General features: G+C 33.2%; 1 protein-coding gene across 2 annotated transcripts in view; it reads right to left on the bottom strand.

Moving 5' to 3' along the window:
- ADAMTS6 (ADAM metallopeptidase with thrombospondin type 1 motif 6) overlaps positions 1–15,752 on the bottom strand; it is a 134,944-nt gene that overhangs the window by 34,473 nt on the left and 84,719 nt on the right. For both annotated transcript variants that reach the window (XM_058823914.1, XM_058823915.1), the window contains exons 11-13: positions 10,399–10,506; positions 5,311–5,456; positions 2,993–3,056 (exon numbers count right to left, since the gene is read on the bottom strand). In XM_058823914.1, the coding sequence (XP_058679897.1) occupies positions 2,993–3,056; positions 5,311–5,456; positions 10,399–10,506 (318 nt within the window). The remainder of the gene's footprint in view (positions 1–2,992; positions 3,057–5,310; positions 5,457–10,398; positions 10,507–15,752) is intronic.

The following is a 15,752-nucleotide window of genomic DNA, read 5'->3' as shown; positions in this document are numbered from 1 at the left end:
GATTCGTGTGCTCTTTCTACCACCCTTATGCTTCCAGAACTTATTAGCTAATGATATTTTCTGCTGATCTCAATGTTTCCATTAGCAGATGCCTTTTAAATTAAGAAGTCATATATGACTTTGGAAGTGCTTGATGAGAAATAAGTGTAGTAGGAGTGTGTGCGCTGCTTCCAAAGGATTAAAATGGTAAAAAAAAAAAGACAAGAGAACTAACTCATGTCTGCAAGAACACTGAAGTCAAAATGAGAGGGTTTTTGTGTTAGGAATGGTAGGCACTTTAGGCAGGGCTATGTTGAAAGTTACATATGGGCAATGAATGCTGATGCTACAAAAGAAACTTCAACAGAAAAAATGTACAAACAGCACATTACTCATTCAAAAAATAACAGATTTCCATGCTCTTCCACGCTCACTTACATCAATCAACATATTATTCCATTAAAACTATCAAGGACTAACTATCAAGCACTAAGGACTAACATAAATCTTGAAACAAGCATCTCACAAGTGTCTGCTAGGGTCTCTGATTCTTAGTGACGTAGAATCCTAAATATTGATATGAAAGAAATGGACTAGAATTGTCAAAACCATTAAGAATGTAAATTTAGACTTCTGTAAGTACCAAGACATTCACACACTGGAAAACCATACCAAAAAACATGTTAAAAATTGGATCACAAACTGTAAGAATGGCATTTTCAAACTGCCTGGCTTGAGTTTGCAATCAGTTGTTTTTCAGATCTAGGCAATGAAATTAAAAGCTCCCTTTCCAAAACCCTATTGAAATTACTGATTGAAATATGAGAATAGGTAGGAAACCAGTACCTCAGAATAGAGTGCTGTAATTTTTAAATATTTCAATAGATTGTTGCAGTGGTTTGAATGGATGTAAATTGCTACATTCAGGTATGAACAATTGGCTGTGAAGGCACAGCTGAAGAGTGACCTCCGAAACAGCCCTTTCAAGAAAGAGTTTTGGGCACTTGGAATCCACTTGGACTAAATGAACATTGCCACTGCCATAAGAAAAATTAACAAAATACTAAAATGAATGAACAAAATTCCATCACTAAGGTGACAAACTAAGTTTGAAATTGGAGTTATCTCTGACAGGCCTCAGCTAGTGCAGTGGTTTGTGCACCATGCCTCAAGGTGTGTGCTACTGGGATCTCAGTTACCAACACAGAGATGGTCTGGTGTAAAGAAAACTAAGAACAGACATGATAGTAATCTGCAAACAAAGGAAATGTTACAATCTAGGGAATAATACCAGTTATCTTCTTATTTGGGTTAGGGGGTAAGTAGGGATCTTAAAGGATTGAAAAACATACATAATATTTTATGAAAATTGTACTGACTATAAGGATATTAAAAATTTCTAATGTTATTTCCTGAACTGGAGGTATTTCAAAACAGGTCAGGTGCCTAACCATCAGTTAAGAATGGTTTATTGAGAATTATTTTGGCTTATAACAGGTTTTTAGGGAATAAATTATACACTTTCAACAGGCAAGGGATAACTTTTCTATTGGTTTACCTTCTGAGTTTCCAAAAGCTTTGTTTCTAAAGATTGCTGGAACTCATGTTCCATCTGCACCACATCAACTGCCACAAGTTAAAGTATCCTCCATGAACCCACTTTTAAGCCCTCTTGCACTTTTTATACCTTTGTAAAATTCAGTGCTAATGTGTTACACAGTCATCTTACACACTCTGTGCAAATGTATTCAAAACCTGTTGTCTTGCCACCAGGTATTTGCTAATTACTCTATTACCAGAATGATCCTGCAGCTCCACTTTAGAACTGAGCCCATTGGACAGGGACCCTGAAGGGGCGGGACACAGTATAAATGTATAAGGTCAAATTATGAACCTAAATTATAAATTCAAGTAACTTAAAATTCAAACCAGGAAAAAAACACACATTATAAAGAATTTCACTAATAAGTTTCCAAGTCAAATTACAGGTCAGTTGCACTGCAAATATAAAAAAAACCTCTCCTACTATTTTAGCTTTAAATTCATATTAATTTTCATCTTAAACCACAGAAGTTTGTAACACTGAAATAATCTAAAACTAGAGACATTATTTCACCTATTTATCTTTCAATATATTCAGGAAAAATAATAGTTTATATAATAATCCTTTGAAAAAAATTGCATTTATGATCATTATTAATTTTTTTCCCCGGCAAATTTCTCTGTGGAGGTAATTATCATTATTAGGCAATATTAAAAATTTCCTAATTAAAAATTACTTTCTTACTTTTGATCACAGCTGCCCTGTTCACACAGCCAAGAAGTGGCCACGGTATTGCCAGACAAACTGAAGTTTGATGGTGTCCAGTAGGAGCTGTAAAACTTTTCCAGTTATCCAACCTCTAAAATCCAGTGCACCATTCTGGAACCTTGACTGTTATTTTTTTTCTGTAGATGTGTATCTTTGCATTTGTCTGCCTTGCTACAATTTCAATTTGAATGGATCTGGTTTATCAGATGATACTCAGTAATTAATTTACCTTTCTCTTTACTTTCACTCAGGTAGTATTTTGTAATAGGAATATTTCATAAACAAGAAATATTTTTGTAATTGTTGTTCACATAGGAAAATATTGAATTTTATCAGGTGTCTTTCTAATTCTTATGGCTGATAGGAAATGGGCTTTCAAATTTGGCAACCACATGATAACTGCTTACTGAAACCTGTCAGTCAATATTTTAAAAATTTCACATATGCTTTATTGAATTACCCTTGTTCACATTTTCTGGGGAAACTCATTTGGAACTCACTCCAGGCCTTAATGCAAAGGCAGTCGCTAGACACCACATCAAGACAGGATCCTAACATTTACCAGAACACACAGGGTGCCTGCAATATAGATGTGCCTTACAGGACTATTTGCTAATTAAACATAGAATCCATACACTTTCTGAACTGGAGAAAAAATCATAAACCAGTAAAGCTGATCACAGTAGAATAAAAATTACTTACATCAGTATTACAGGAGCGATAACGCTTCCTTTCTCCAAGACAATATTTGCCTCCACCTGAAGGCCTGGAAAAACATGTTTATATGTTAGGATATGCCCTAGAACAAATATAACTGCATGAGATATACTAATGCAGTTAATTAATTTAATTAATCCAAGTCCAAGAGATATCCATTACATAAATAAAAATAAAAATATATTCAAGTTTTAAAATGAGATTTTGTTAAGAATTGTATCTTTGACATGCATTGGAGCAGACACAAAATATTACTTGGTACTTGAAAAATCATTACTCATAATATTAATGTAGTTTGCATAAGCTCCAAAAAATAAAGTTTAATTGCATTTTGAACATTAAAAAAAATCCCTTTTGTTTTTAAGTATTTACTTGGTTTATAAAATTAAAATGAGAAATGTGTAAACAATCTATATGATACTTCTTTTTTCAATCATCTCATCTTACTTGAAAAGCAACAAGGACTTACTTGAAAACCAAGGTTTTATACTTAGAACCAGCAAACACGGTATATTCTAGTTCAGAAATTTGAATCTGATTTGAGTTAATCAGTATTAAATCTGAAGAAACTCCAGAGTAAGCAGATTTGTATTAGTTTAGGTAATTGACTGTTAAATTCCCAAACTGCTCAAGAACATTATCTAACTTCCATACAGGTCAAATATTGAACTAACTTAGACTTATATGGAAGATTAATCAGACATCAGCTCTTTGGCTTGCAATTTAATAGCAAAAAGAAAAAAACTACTTTGTGAGTGTTTCATAATAAAAAATTTAAATATCTACAATTTAAAATTAACTATCAAATCAATACTATTTTTCATATTACAGTATTTAACCAGGAAATGTTATCCTTTATCAACAGGGTTGGTTTCTTTTCCTATTGCAGACATACCCTCTCCCAAATGCAATTGCCTGTTAAACACTGAAAATTTAATAATTTTAATCATATGAATCAAAATATATGGTGACAGAAGTTGGAAAAAATCTTAGGATAGTATTCAGGCTCCAAACAAACATTTCACTAGGCATTTTAAACACTGCTTTGGGAAAAAAAATTCTTATTCTCTCACTAACACAGTCTGACTGTGTTATTGATGCATACAGATAATTTCTGCTTTTGCATCCATTGAGTAAGTAGTGATATTGGCCAGATTTGGTAGCTATTGCTAAAACAGGGGACAAACAGACCACATTAAGTAAAAGCCATATGACATTATGGTAACTGTCTTGCAGAGTGCAGTGGAAAGCTGATGGACAGCCTGGCTTGGAAAACACAGATATAAGAAACAAATAACCCAAGTGAACAGAGAGCAGAAGACAAGAAAAGGAGTGACAAAAGACAAAGAATGAATTTCCATGAAAGAAACACAAATGACATTCAGAAAAAGTGGTCTTAAAAACCAGTAGTGGCAAAGGAGATAGTGATTATGAGAAATGACAAGAAGAGAACATGGAGTAATAGAACTACCCTGGGAAGGCCTATAGATGTGGTGAGGTAATCAGAACAGGTAAAAGCCAAAACAGAAAAGAGCAGCAATTCATTCAGCAATGAACAGCAATAGAAATAAGCATTCAACATTTGAGAAGAGAAAATGACAGAGAGAGGAGTTCTGACTGAGAGAACTTCTCTGGAACAGTGCTCAGGGCATTGGAAAACAGACAGATTGTAAGACAAGTACAGATATATACAACAGATCAAGCTGTAGTGGAGAAGCTGGCCCCTCTTCAGAGAGGGCAAATACACCCATAGAGAGTTGTGGCAGGCAAAAAAGATGTTGAATTGATTTTTAAGAGTCAGTAGGAAGTCACATGTGAAATGTGGGACAAGGCAGCACATAAATACATTGTATGCAATGTAATATTACTACCTGTGGTTTGTATGTAAGCAGTTATATTGAAAACCTTGGAAATACTGTGTTGGGTTTGGGGTTTATTTTTTTAATAAGTAACTGCCAATTGTTATTTTATATCTGAGACAAGCATTAAAGGAAATATGCCCTAAGAAAGAAATTTCTCCAAGGCATGATTTAAATATATTTTGATGAACAACACATCGCATAAAGAAAACCATTCTGGTTACTGCTAAATATAAATCCAGCTATCCTTACAGTACATAAGATACATAAAAAAATGTTAGAAGCATGTCTAGTGAACTCCTGTTTAAGCATTTCTGTCTGCTATTTTGAAGACAAATGTTGGCAAACTAGCAAAACATTTTTACAGATAACAAGTGAAACCACAGTTTTGAATAATTTCCAAATGTGTCTTTTTGTTGGCTCCGGCTTACTTTAGCTACTTACGCTGGACTGTCACAGTGTCTTATAGATGAGGAGACTCCTCCCCCGCAGGTCCTGCTGCACTCTCCCCATATTGACCATGGACCCCAACCCCCATCTATGCTCTGGGGCCAAGTGCCAAAAGGGACGCACTCTCCCTGATAACACCACTGAAAGATTTCACAAAAGAAACACAAAATTAGCTTGGAGGCTGACAGAGTTATCAGGACAGAAAAATATAAGGGTCAGACAATGACCAATTATAGGCATTAGCATTCCCTGTACAGATAACAAGGCTAGTATTTTACTTTTTGTAGCCATGTTTAGACATTGGTGAGGGTGTGTGTGATTTGTTAAATGTCTCCACTCAGTCCTGAATTATAGGTCCCTAACACACACCAGAAGTATTTTTTATTTCATCAGCCTCCTTAATGTTTCACAATTAAGGAACTACAAGTTGCTAACATTCTTTTAAACACTAAGATTCATTTCCAAGCCTGGTTTGGTAAAAGACCCTCTACTGAAGATTTATGTAGAGGCTTCATTACAGAAAATGAAAAATTCCTCTGATAACATTTTTAAGGAAGTATTTATTGTTATAAAAGAAAATCTGGAGAGCATTACAATGAAGGAAGAATTTTTCTCAGCATTTCATTCACTAACACTACAGACATAATAAAAGTCGTGCTGAAGCATTAGACATGGTACAGAAAATCACTTTATAATAGTAACTGGCTACTTGTTTGGGGCAGAATGGACACATGTACTTCATTCAAGCAAACATTTAAACTCTGCAATATTATTACTTAAATCAGAAATACAAAATGACAGACAAAATTCACTCAAATTATTAATTATTAAAACAAGTTTATAATTTAGTTCATCAGAGACCTTTTCTAAACCATTCAGAAATAATCCTAGAGCCTGTATTTTGATTACATTCTGGTGTCTACCATATCACTGAGAATTTGAAACAGCTTAATTAGATACCCTTTCCTCCTACTGTAGGCTTAGTTGACAGAGCAGAGCATGGACTCAGGTCTACCATGACCTGAATCTGCACATTTCCCTTCCAAAAGCTGAGCAAGTGCTGTTTTTAAACTCCCTCAAATTTCTGTAGTATTGATCATTTCCAAAAAAAAGACAACTTCTGTGTCCACCCCTCATCACCACAGTGTTTTGCAATGCCTCTCATGACACAATAAGGATGGAGTATAAAGTGAGCTAGAAGAGTCCTAAAATCATATGGTTTTCTTCTCTTTACAGTGATAAATTGATAGAAATTTTATTAATAAATGCAAAAATCTCCTTGTTAAAATCTATTAGAGATGCCACAAAAGTACATGAACAGATATGCTAAAGTCAAAAGCTAAAAATGAAAATGCTTCTAAGAGTAAAACTGTAAGCAACTAATCTAATTTAAATTACACTACATACATAACAAACATATCAAGATCCAAGCTAAGAAATGCAAGCTACTCAGATTTAAACTCATAAGAATATCACAGATATAGAACTGAATAGGAAAACCATCATAATTCCATACTATTAGAACTATAGAGACAATAGACAGGTGCATTATTTTTCCAAAGCTGTATAAAATCCCTATAGTGTATCATTTTCACTGTCATGCAAACATTGTCTTCCACATTCCCATGCTCCCCTGTAAAACCTCTATAAATGCTGCGTTTTCTCATCTACTGAACTTAAATCTGATTTAATTCTCACCTCTCTGTCTCTTAAATTTTCTAGTAAAAATTTATCTTTCACTGGAAGCCAGTGAAGCCAGCATACAATCTCTGTCATAGTAATTAAAATTACAAAAGTCTTCATTACTTCTAATGGGACTGCAGAAATGTGTTTCCTTCAAGAATGACAGCAACTTCATCTCCTATAATGAGGTTAGGACTACTGAGTAATCACCATATGAAGAAAGAAGAGGACGTGACAGCTATTTTAAAAGACCAGTTCTACACAGAAGGTTTAGATCTGAAATATTAATTCTTCTCTAATTGTTGAAAGAATAATTTTCCATTATTTCAGCAGAAAGATGACTGTGATGCATTCAAATACGCATAAAATATGCAAATCCTCTGTGAATAAAAGCTCTCTGAATTTTTTCCTAAAGAAATAACTAATGAAAATAAAATACGATACGTGGCACATTTGAGATACTTTTATGAGTATTAGCTGCTTTACAGAATTAACATTTATAACACTATGATTTCAGAAAAACCACACAATAAGTACTCTAATGTAGAGAAAAAATTATTTACTATTTTGTATGAGGAAGAAAAATATTAATGCAAATTTTAACTACTAATTTTCAATAATTGATTCAACAATTATTTTGCAAGGAAGTAATAGTCAATCATAACGTACATTTATTTTATGTTAATGTCCAAAGACAAGTTAAATCATCCCACAATGTAGCTAGATAAACTATCCTTTCAGCACTGCACTGTGTTTGAATTTTTTGCATGGTTTGCACCTCATTTCCATCCCTAGCATGGATGTAATCTATGATCTACAGAAAGGGTCACCTTTTTTATTACTTTAAATTAAAACACAGCATAAGTGTTCCTATCAATTTTGTCTTATTGTTTTATACACACAATTTCTTAATGACTGTATTTTTAAAAAATCGATCAATTAATTTACCTTCACAGCCACATCTCTGGGAATACCACAGAGGAACTTCATGCATATTTAAAATTCTTATTACAAATTAGAAAAAGGGTACCTTTTTGAACCCAGCTGATATGTAAAACCCTTCACCAGACCATGAATATATTAAAGTTTCAGAAGAGAATAGATAACAGTTCCATCAACAGCAAGAAACAATTCTATTATTTTTCCCTGTATGCAGATAACAGCTGAATAACTCTTATGGAAAACATTGTAAAAACCTTCCTGGGTAAGCAGATACCTACCACGGAAAATTTCAACCCAAAGGGTTAAACGCTTGGCAAGTCTATAAAAACAACTGAAAGAAGGTTTTATTATAGAAGGTTACACTGTTTTAATTGTAGAAATCCCTACACATTCTGCCAATAAGGTATTAATATGTATTGCATCAAATTATGGTTTGGACTTTTTGGCAAACAGAATACATAAGTAAATACACAAATACAATTAAATACTCTGAAATCTTCTTAGGCATTTAGAGCTGGAAATTTAATTTATTATATATTTGCACAGAATCCATCAAAATAGGGCTTAACTTGGTAGGGGCCTGTAGGCATGACTGCATACTAATAATAACAATAACAATAACAATAATAATAATAATACACTAAGAATGTGTTACAGCACAGTAACCTATTTATTTCACATTACTCTTCGGGAAAGGAAATTACATATTTGGAAAGAGCTGATGATTTCTGGTTTATTGTTACCAGGAACTATTAATTTACAGGAAGGTTTTTGGATACAGTTTATAGAAACAATTCTCTGCTGTTAACAGGCATATTTGGTTAACAGGTTTATCTTTGTAAAATGGTATGGATTCTCTCACTTCCCTCTAAAATCTCACAATAGAACAAAATACTGGTGGCTGGAAAAAGATGTTTGGCAGAGAGCAAACTGATTAAAACTTCTTGACAAGGGAATAGATCCACAGTGTCTAAAAGAATTTCAACTTGTAGTTTCATGGTTCAAAAAACATAAATTGAGGTAAATTACTCTTTGTCATCAAAAAGGAGGGTGGTTCCAAAATAAACCTAGACTGCTGATTTAAGAGCAGGGCTTCTAACATTTTCTATTACTCTAATATTGGGTAACATTTTTGGTAAAACTGTGAACGTCCCTTTATTTTTATTGGCTAACTCTATTCACTCTATTTTTTAAAACGATCAGTTCAATAAATTTATTTAACATCGTTTACCAATATTTCCAAACCCAGCATGGAAAAACCATCAGGAAAATACCAGGTCATGGGCCCTGAATGAAGCCGTCAACATGCGTTAATAAACTGTGACAGCTGCCCAAAAGCCTTCATTCTTGTTGTTTAAACATCAGATTGCAAGTCAAAATGCACTGTTATCTTTGTTGAAACCAGCGCAGCTAGTATGACAAAAGTCAGAGTGAGAATAGATGTTCAGAAAAAAATCCAATCTGGATCACTGAATCTCATGAACAGATGCAACCACTCTCAGACAGAGACTGGAAGTGGTTTAATGTAACAAACTCTCTTCACTTTGTACAAACCTGCATAAAATAGATTATCTTGAAAAAAGGTACCTAGAATGCATTTTTTCCTCCCTAGTATGTATCTTTAATATAAATTAAAATATTTTTCTTTCATTTTCAAGATCTGTATAGATTTTGCCTTGTAACTGAGAAACAGTCTTCTAATATTCTTGTCTGAAACTACTGATATACAGAGATTGTTTTAAAATCGAAATTCTCATATTCAGACAGATATTGTAGTGCTAAATGTATCTATTGCAACACTATCTTTCTGTACTTTTCTGTTAGGTAGAAGAATTTATCTGACTCTACATCAAAGTCTGTTAAGCCAAACAGTTATGCAAGCATAACCGAATAATGAAAAAATAATTCAAAGTCAAAATAGAAAGGTCACTGGGAAATACAGGCTTTTATAAAATCCCTTTATGATTCATCCTTTTTTCTATATGCTTGTATGATTTGGTATATACAGGGAAAAACAAAATTCTTTTCCCTTCTAACAGAATTACATAGTTCAGACTCTAGATTATGTTGCACATGGCAGGTCAAAAGTGTAACAATTCTTAATGGAGGAGTGGTATCAAATAAAGATTAAACTGGAAGAGGTTTTTTTTTTTTTTTTAATTACAAAAATTACTCAAAAAGTACAGAAGAAATAGAACATGTTTTGGGGTTGTTTTTTGATCCAGGCTCTAGAGTTTTACAGAAAGGAGAAATAATTTTATTAAATTACACATATAAAATAATGGTGAAAAAATTCTGTAGAACACTTTCCATTACAATGTACACATATTATGATAAACTATGTTTTTGTTTGAACTGTTGTAATTGCTGTGAAATACTTTGACTTTCTAGTTCTTTTTTCTTGTAGTCTTTGAACAACAAATTCCTTCTTCAAACAATAAAACTTTATGTACTCACCCCCTTTTCAATGCTCCCTGTTTGGCACAGAGTACCTTCTGCTGCTGGAATGCTGTTGGTAACACAGCGGTTACTTTTGCTGAGGCACCAGAGCTCTCTACACACTTCCTAGGAAAGAAGGCAGAAGCAAGTTGATCAGAATAAAAGCCTAAAATTTCTTCCAGTCCTCATAAACACATGTATGCACAAACTTGTTTTGAACAGAGAGAATTAAGACGTCGTCTGCAGAGAAACATCTAAAGATAGCTGTGATAGCAGCAATTTTGAAGCCACTATATTTTACCTAAGAAAACTCTGCCCAAAAAAATCATTCTGGAAGCATCAAAACTAGACAATAATATGTTTTTCACACCGCAATGTAAGTAATATTCTATTATTGCTTTTTTTCTTGACTTTTGCTAAGACTGGGCTTAGTATATTTTAGTGTTATAGAAGTAGTCTTCAGATGAGCTGTAGTGTCTCCATTAAGGCTGCTATCTGCCTCAAAATTACCTGCCAAAAAGGATACCAATAATCTTGAGATATGAAACAGCAACAATTATTTTTCTTTCCTTTATGTAAAAAGAAAGTTTTTGAGCTCAGACTAGTCACATTCCTCTTCTGCAACACTTGTTAAAGCAGTGCATGTTTAGTTAGAACTAACTAACGTACACATTAAAATATTTCCTTAAGGCTTTTTAGATTTGCAGCTGCTCTTTCATAAATTATTTATCCTATCCTATTTCCCTATGTTGTCAGTGTTAAACTAACTGATATCTTCAAATAATCTTTTTGTTCCTACCATACTTTCTCATTTGGTTTTGCCCATTTATTAATTTAAATTAAGCCAGTTCTGCTGATATTGGAGATAAATTGTTAAAACTAGCAAAGGGTTGAAATTCATAGTGTGGGCATGATCCAAAATTGGGTGAACACCAGAAGTCTTCACAGTTGCTTCAGCTGCCCCTGATTCAGCTGTGTACACATAAAAGAATGAAGAGATGTTTGCTTTTACAGTAAATTACTTACATAATAATATTTACAGCATTATTTTGGGATCTGTGCAAAAGTTCACAACTTCCTTACACATATTCTATATTTTAAAATACTATTTTAATATTTTGAATATAACAAGATCTTTAAAATGATCTTATGATAATCCTTACTGTTTCATTTTACTTAACTGCTGCTTGAAGTAATAGTCTACAAAAAATCCTTGTATAGGTTCTATAGTGAAACATGAAAGAAAAAGAAAGAGGAAAAGACAGTGTGAATGAATTAAAGTTATTGTCCACTCCCCTCCAGGTTCATTGTTTCTCTGAGGTAATGAATAATTTATCTGGCACCTATATAACCTATATTTATTTATACATTAATTTCTAGTGGCTGCAGCAACAGTTCAACAGTAGAATCTTTTCTTGACGAATACAGAATTATTTACAAAGTTTAAAAACAGCTGGTGCCATTCTTGCAGGGATGTTAGTACAGTGTATTTAGTTTCATGATTGGCAGAAGCAAGGTATCTTCTGTACAGTCCATTGAAAAATAGACAATAGGAATGGTTTGAAATTAAACTGAATGAAAACTGGTGATTCCTGGACTTTCCATCTAATTTTTGACAATTAGGCCTAAGTTAATTAATCCTATTTAGTGTCTGACTCTATGAAAACTTAAAATTATTAAGCCTGTTTTGGGAGATTAACTGCCCCTTGTAAAAGTCCACCTGTAGCCAATGAAGAACTTTTCAAATTAGTTTTCTTTCAAGAAAGACATGTAAGCAGTATAAATATTTATGTAAAACTCTGAGCAAATTTGTTTTTTCTCACTCAGATGAAAAATTTTCAAATTAAGATACACATAAATAAATATACTAATTAAAATAAAACAGAGAAGTACCAGAAGATACATCACATACCTTCTTGAAAAATTTAGCTTAATTACAAATTTGACAGCAACCAACTAAGGTGCTAAAATTCAACACTAAATCAATTTCACATCTAAATCAACCATGAATCCAAATTTCAATACAGTACAGACTACAAAATTAAAATGTAAAATGAATTATTTTCAGACACAGTATGTGGTCCTCCTGTAATAATCCTGCCTTATTTCCATTAACTTTTAATTTACTTCCTCATTTTGATGAACAAAATGGGTGTAATTTACTCGCTCATTCTTCACATGTTGTTTATATTGTTAAAAAAAAAGTCAGACTGTGATAATTCTACTTGTGAGCTTCTATTTTTTTAGATCTCACCAAGTTCAAATGTCTAAGTTAATAGCTGTTCTTACTCACAGAGTTTGCTCCAATGTTCTGAAAAGCAAAACATTCAACCGCATTAAGAAACAAAAGATTTTGAATAATCTGACATGGACAAAAGCAAAAAATCAGGTCTGGATAGCAGTCTGGAGTTTTAAAACATCTATGTTTATGTGCAGAATCCCCCTTCTGCCACACCTACACAAGTATACCTTCTATACTTCATATAAGTGGAAGTAATAATTAATATCTTTACCATTTGTCTGTACAAATGAGAGCATTTGACAACTTCCTTTCAATAGGATTCCTTCTATATATTTAGACTCCTCTGGTGCATTAGACTCTTCTAATTCACTGATCTAATATCAGCCTGACATTTTAATTCAACAGTGTGAAATAATGAATACAGCACTCCAAAACTATTTTAGTCATTCGTCTGTTTACCAGAAGATAGCAAGCAGGTCAACTCACCTCTCTACTTCACAAAATGAAAAAACATTTACTCCTAAATTGTTTTGAGAAGCAGTACATCAAAACTAGATATTATTACTGACATATTCTGATAGTCCTTTTTCAGATGGTAATTTCTACAGGAATTTATCTCAGTAAATCCCTAAAGACAAAATGATAATGTTGAAAAATTACTATGGGCTTTATCATACTATTAATGTGTGAGCAGAAACCTCCACTTAAATCAGAAAGGAGTTCTGTTTGAGACAGATATACAATAGCCTAAAATCACCAGAATTTCCTCACAGAGAAACTATTCAAAGCACCAAAGATCCACAAAAATAACAATGTATCAATTTGTAGATGTAATTTATATTAAACAAGAAATTGAAGGATTTCTGTAATATCTTTTAAAGATAGCCGAATTTAAGATACTGTTTATTTTTCCCCACTGTACTGCATTTAAAAGAAAACACAGACTCTGAAGTATACTCTCCATCACCCTGTACATTAAATGAAAAATAACATTAATAGCCATTTGAAAACAAATGAGATACCTAACAAGAAGTAAAAAATCCATCTGTGTTATTTGATTAAGTGAAGATGGAATTAGACCAGGTGTTCATATGGATAAGTCTTCTTTATTTTCAACTCACCTTGGAAAGTTAAACAAAGCAGTTCTGACTAAGATTCATAAAGCTTTCTCTTCTCCAGCTCAACCCCATGAACACTATACCTGCTCCTACTTTAGTTACTGACAAAAGCTATTTCCTTACTACTACCATTATCTGTAACACCTCTAACCAATGGTTTTTAATGAGCCGGCCATACAAGAAACTTCCTTGAAAAAGTCAGGCCCAAAATAACTAATAGAAAGTATAGTGCTTTTTTTCCACACACACACACATGCACACTGGTACACAAACACATGCACCCACCCACACCAACCCACTAACAGGTGACCCTTTTAGGGTAGTCTTTTCTTCCTCAGAAAAGGATGAAGCTAATGTGTATTTGGCCAACATTATATTTGTTTGAATAATTCAATGAAACTAAGAGAAAGGAGCATAATCTGAAAATTAAAAAATGACTTGAAAGTCAGTCTCCAAATTTCTCGATTTAGAAACTACTAATTTGTAAAGTAAACAAGGGAAAAGTTTTAAAAATCCAGGAAACATAAACTGAAGCTGAGGCCTTTCACAAGATCAAGACAAGATAGATGACAACCTGTAATGGTGTATCTTAGGGTTCCATGACTTCAGTTTGGAATTCGGATGCTTGTATTTGCAGTAAATTAAACAAAGCTGAACCCATCTAGAGAAAAAAACACAGCAAATCAAATTACCTTCATTTTGCCTAAGTATTATAAATGATGGAGCCTCTTTCTGTTGCATCATGCAGAGTTACATATAGTCATTTCAAATTATGTAACATCTAAGCATCCTATATCATAATCATCATAAATTGTTATAATACAGCACAATGAAAACTCAGTAATATGAGCAAAGATCAAACTGCTGTGCTGTTCTTGTTTTCAAAACTAATGAAAGCTTCCAACAAATATTAGTAGTTCAGCCTACAAAATTAAAATTTAAAAAATGATGGGAAATACATTCACAAGGCATATTAAATTATGATAATTTGGGAGGTTTTTTGCTCATAAAATTTTAAAAATCCTAAATAGGTTTGTCTGTTACTCCAGCATGTTTATTTATAATATGCTGCACCTCTTGATGAGCATTTGCTAAAAGAAAGCATAAAAACAATTAGCTTGAATTGCAATTCAGACCTGAAAATCATCAACAGAGTATTTTCAGGCTCATTGCTGAAATGAAGATGACAACTTGACTAAAACTAGAAGACCCTAATTAATAAGTGAACTTCAGAAGGTTCAAAGTTTTATCCAGATAAGAACCCAAAAGTTACCATTTTAGTGCTTCACTACCAAAAACTCATTAAGTGGTGAATCACACCAAAGAATGTGAAATAGAATACAAAACTTAAGTCCCACCTTGTATTATGTTTCCAACATCCTTTAAGAAACATTGGGTGCCTATGTGAAGCTTAAGGAAACTAAAGGAACCCTACAAGGTCAATCACCTCCAAGTACAACATCTTCCCTTTCAAACCCATGCAACCTATCCATCTTTACTCAAACAACATTCTGGTATCTGGAATCTCATCCATTATTGCTTCTATGATCATCTAATGCATTTCTCCTGTTCTCATCACCAGCTTCTCTTTGAACTTTCTTAACAGCATTCATAAAAGGCAGGCACATTGGTGTTGGTATCTATGTCTCTAAGAGAGACAAAGAGAAAAACAAAGACAGAAAGGAAGGAAAAAGAGGGGGGTTTGAAGACAAGATAGTCATAATGAAGAAAAAAGGGGGACTGCAGGAACTCGTTTGAAAAAGGATGCCGAACTGCTTTAGGTTCCTGAAAGAGGAAAACTTCTGGGACTTCCGTTGTCTATACACACCATAAACTTCGAAAATAGGGAACAAAATTCATTTCATTTCAACCCAATCCTGTAAGTCCTTACACAAGAAAAGCTTGAAACTTTAATCATTTGCAATGCTGAAGGCCTGCACAACAGCAGCAAGAGTTCTTTCAACTGACTAGAACAAAAAAATAAAAAGGTTGACAAAAATGACAGAGTATGA

This window comes from Ammospiza caudacuta, chromosome Z, assembly GCF_027887145.1.
Source record: "Ammospiza caudacuta isolate bAmmCau1 chromosome Z, bAmmCau1.pri, whole genome shotgun sequence".
In the NCBI taxonomy this organism is placed as follows: domain Eukaryota; kingdom Metazoa; phylum Chordata; class Aves; order Passeriformes; family Passerellidae; genus Ammospiza; species Ammospiza caudacuta.
Note: the sequence above shows the minus strand (reverse complement) of the source record. Positions and strands in the feature narration are given on the sequence as shown.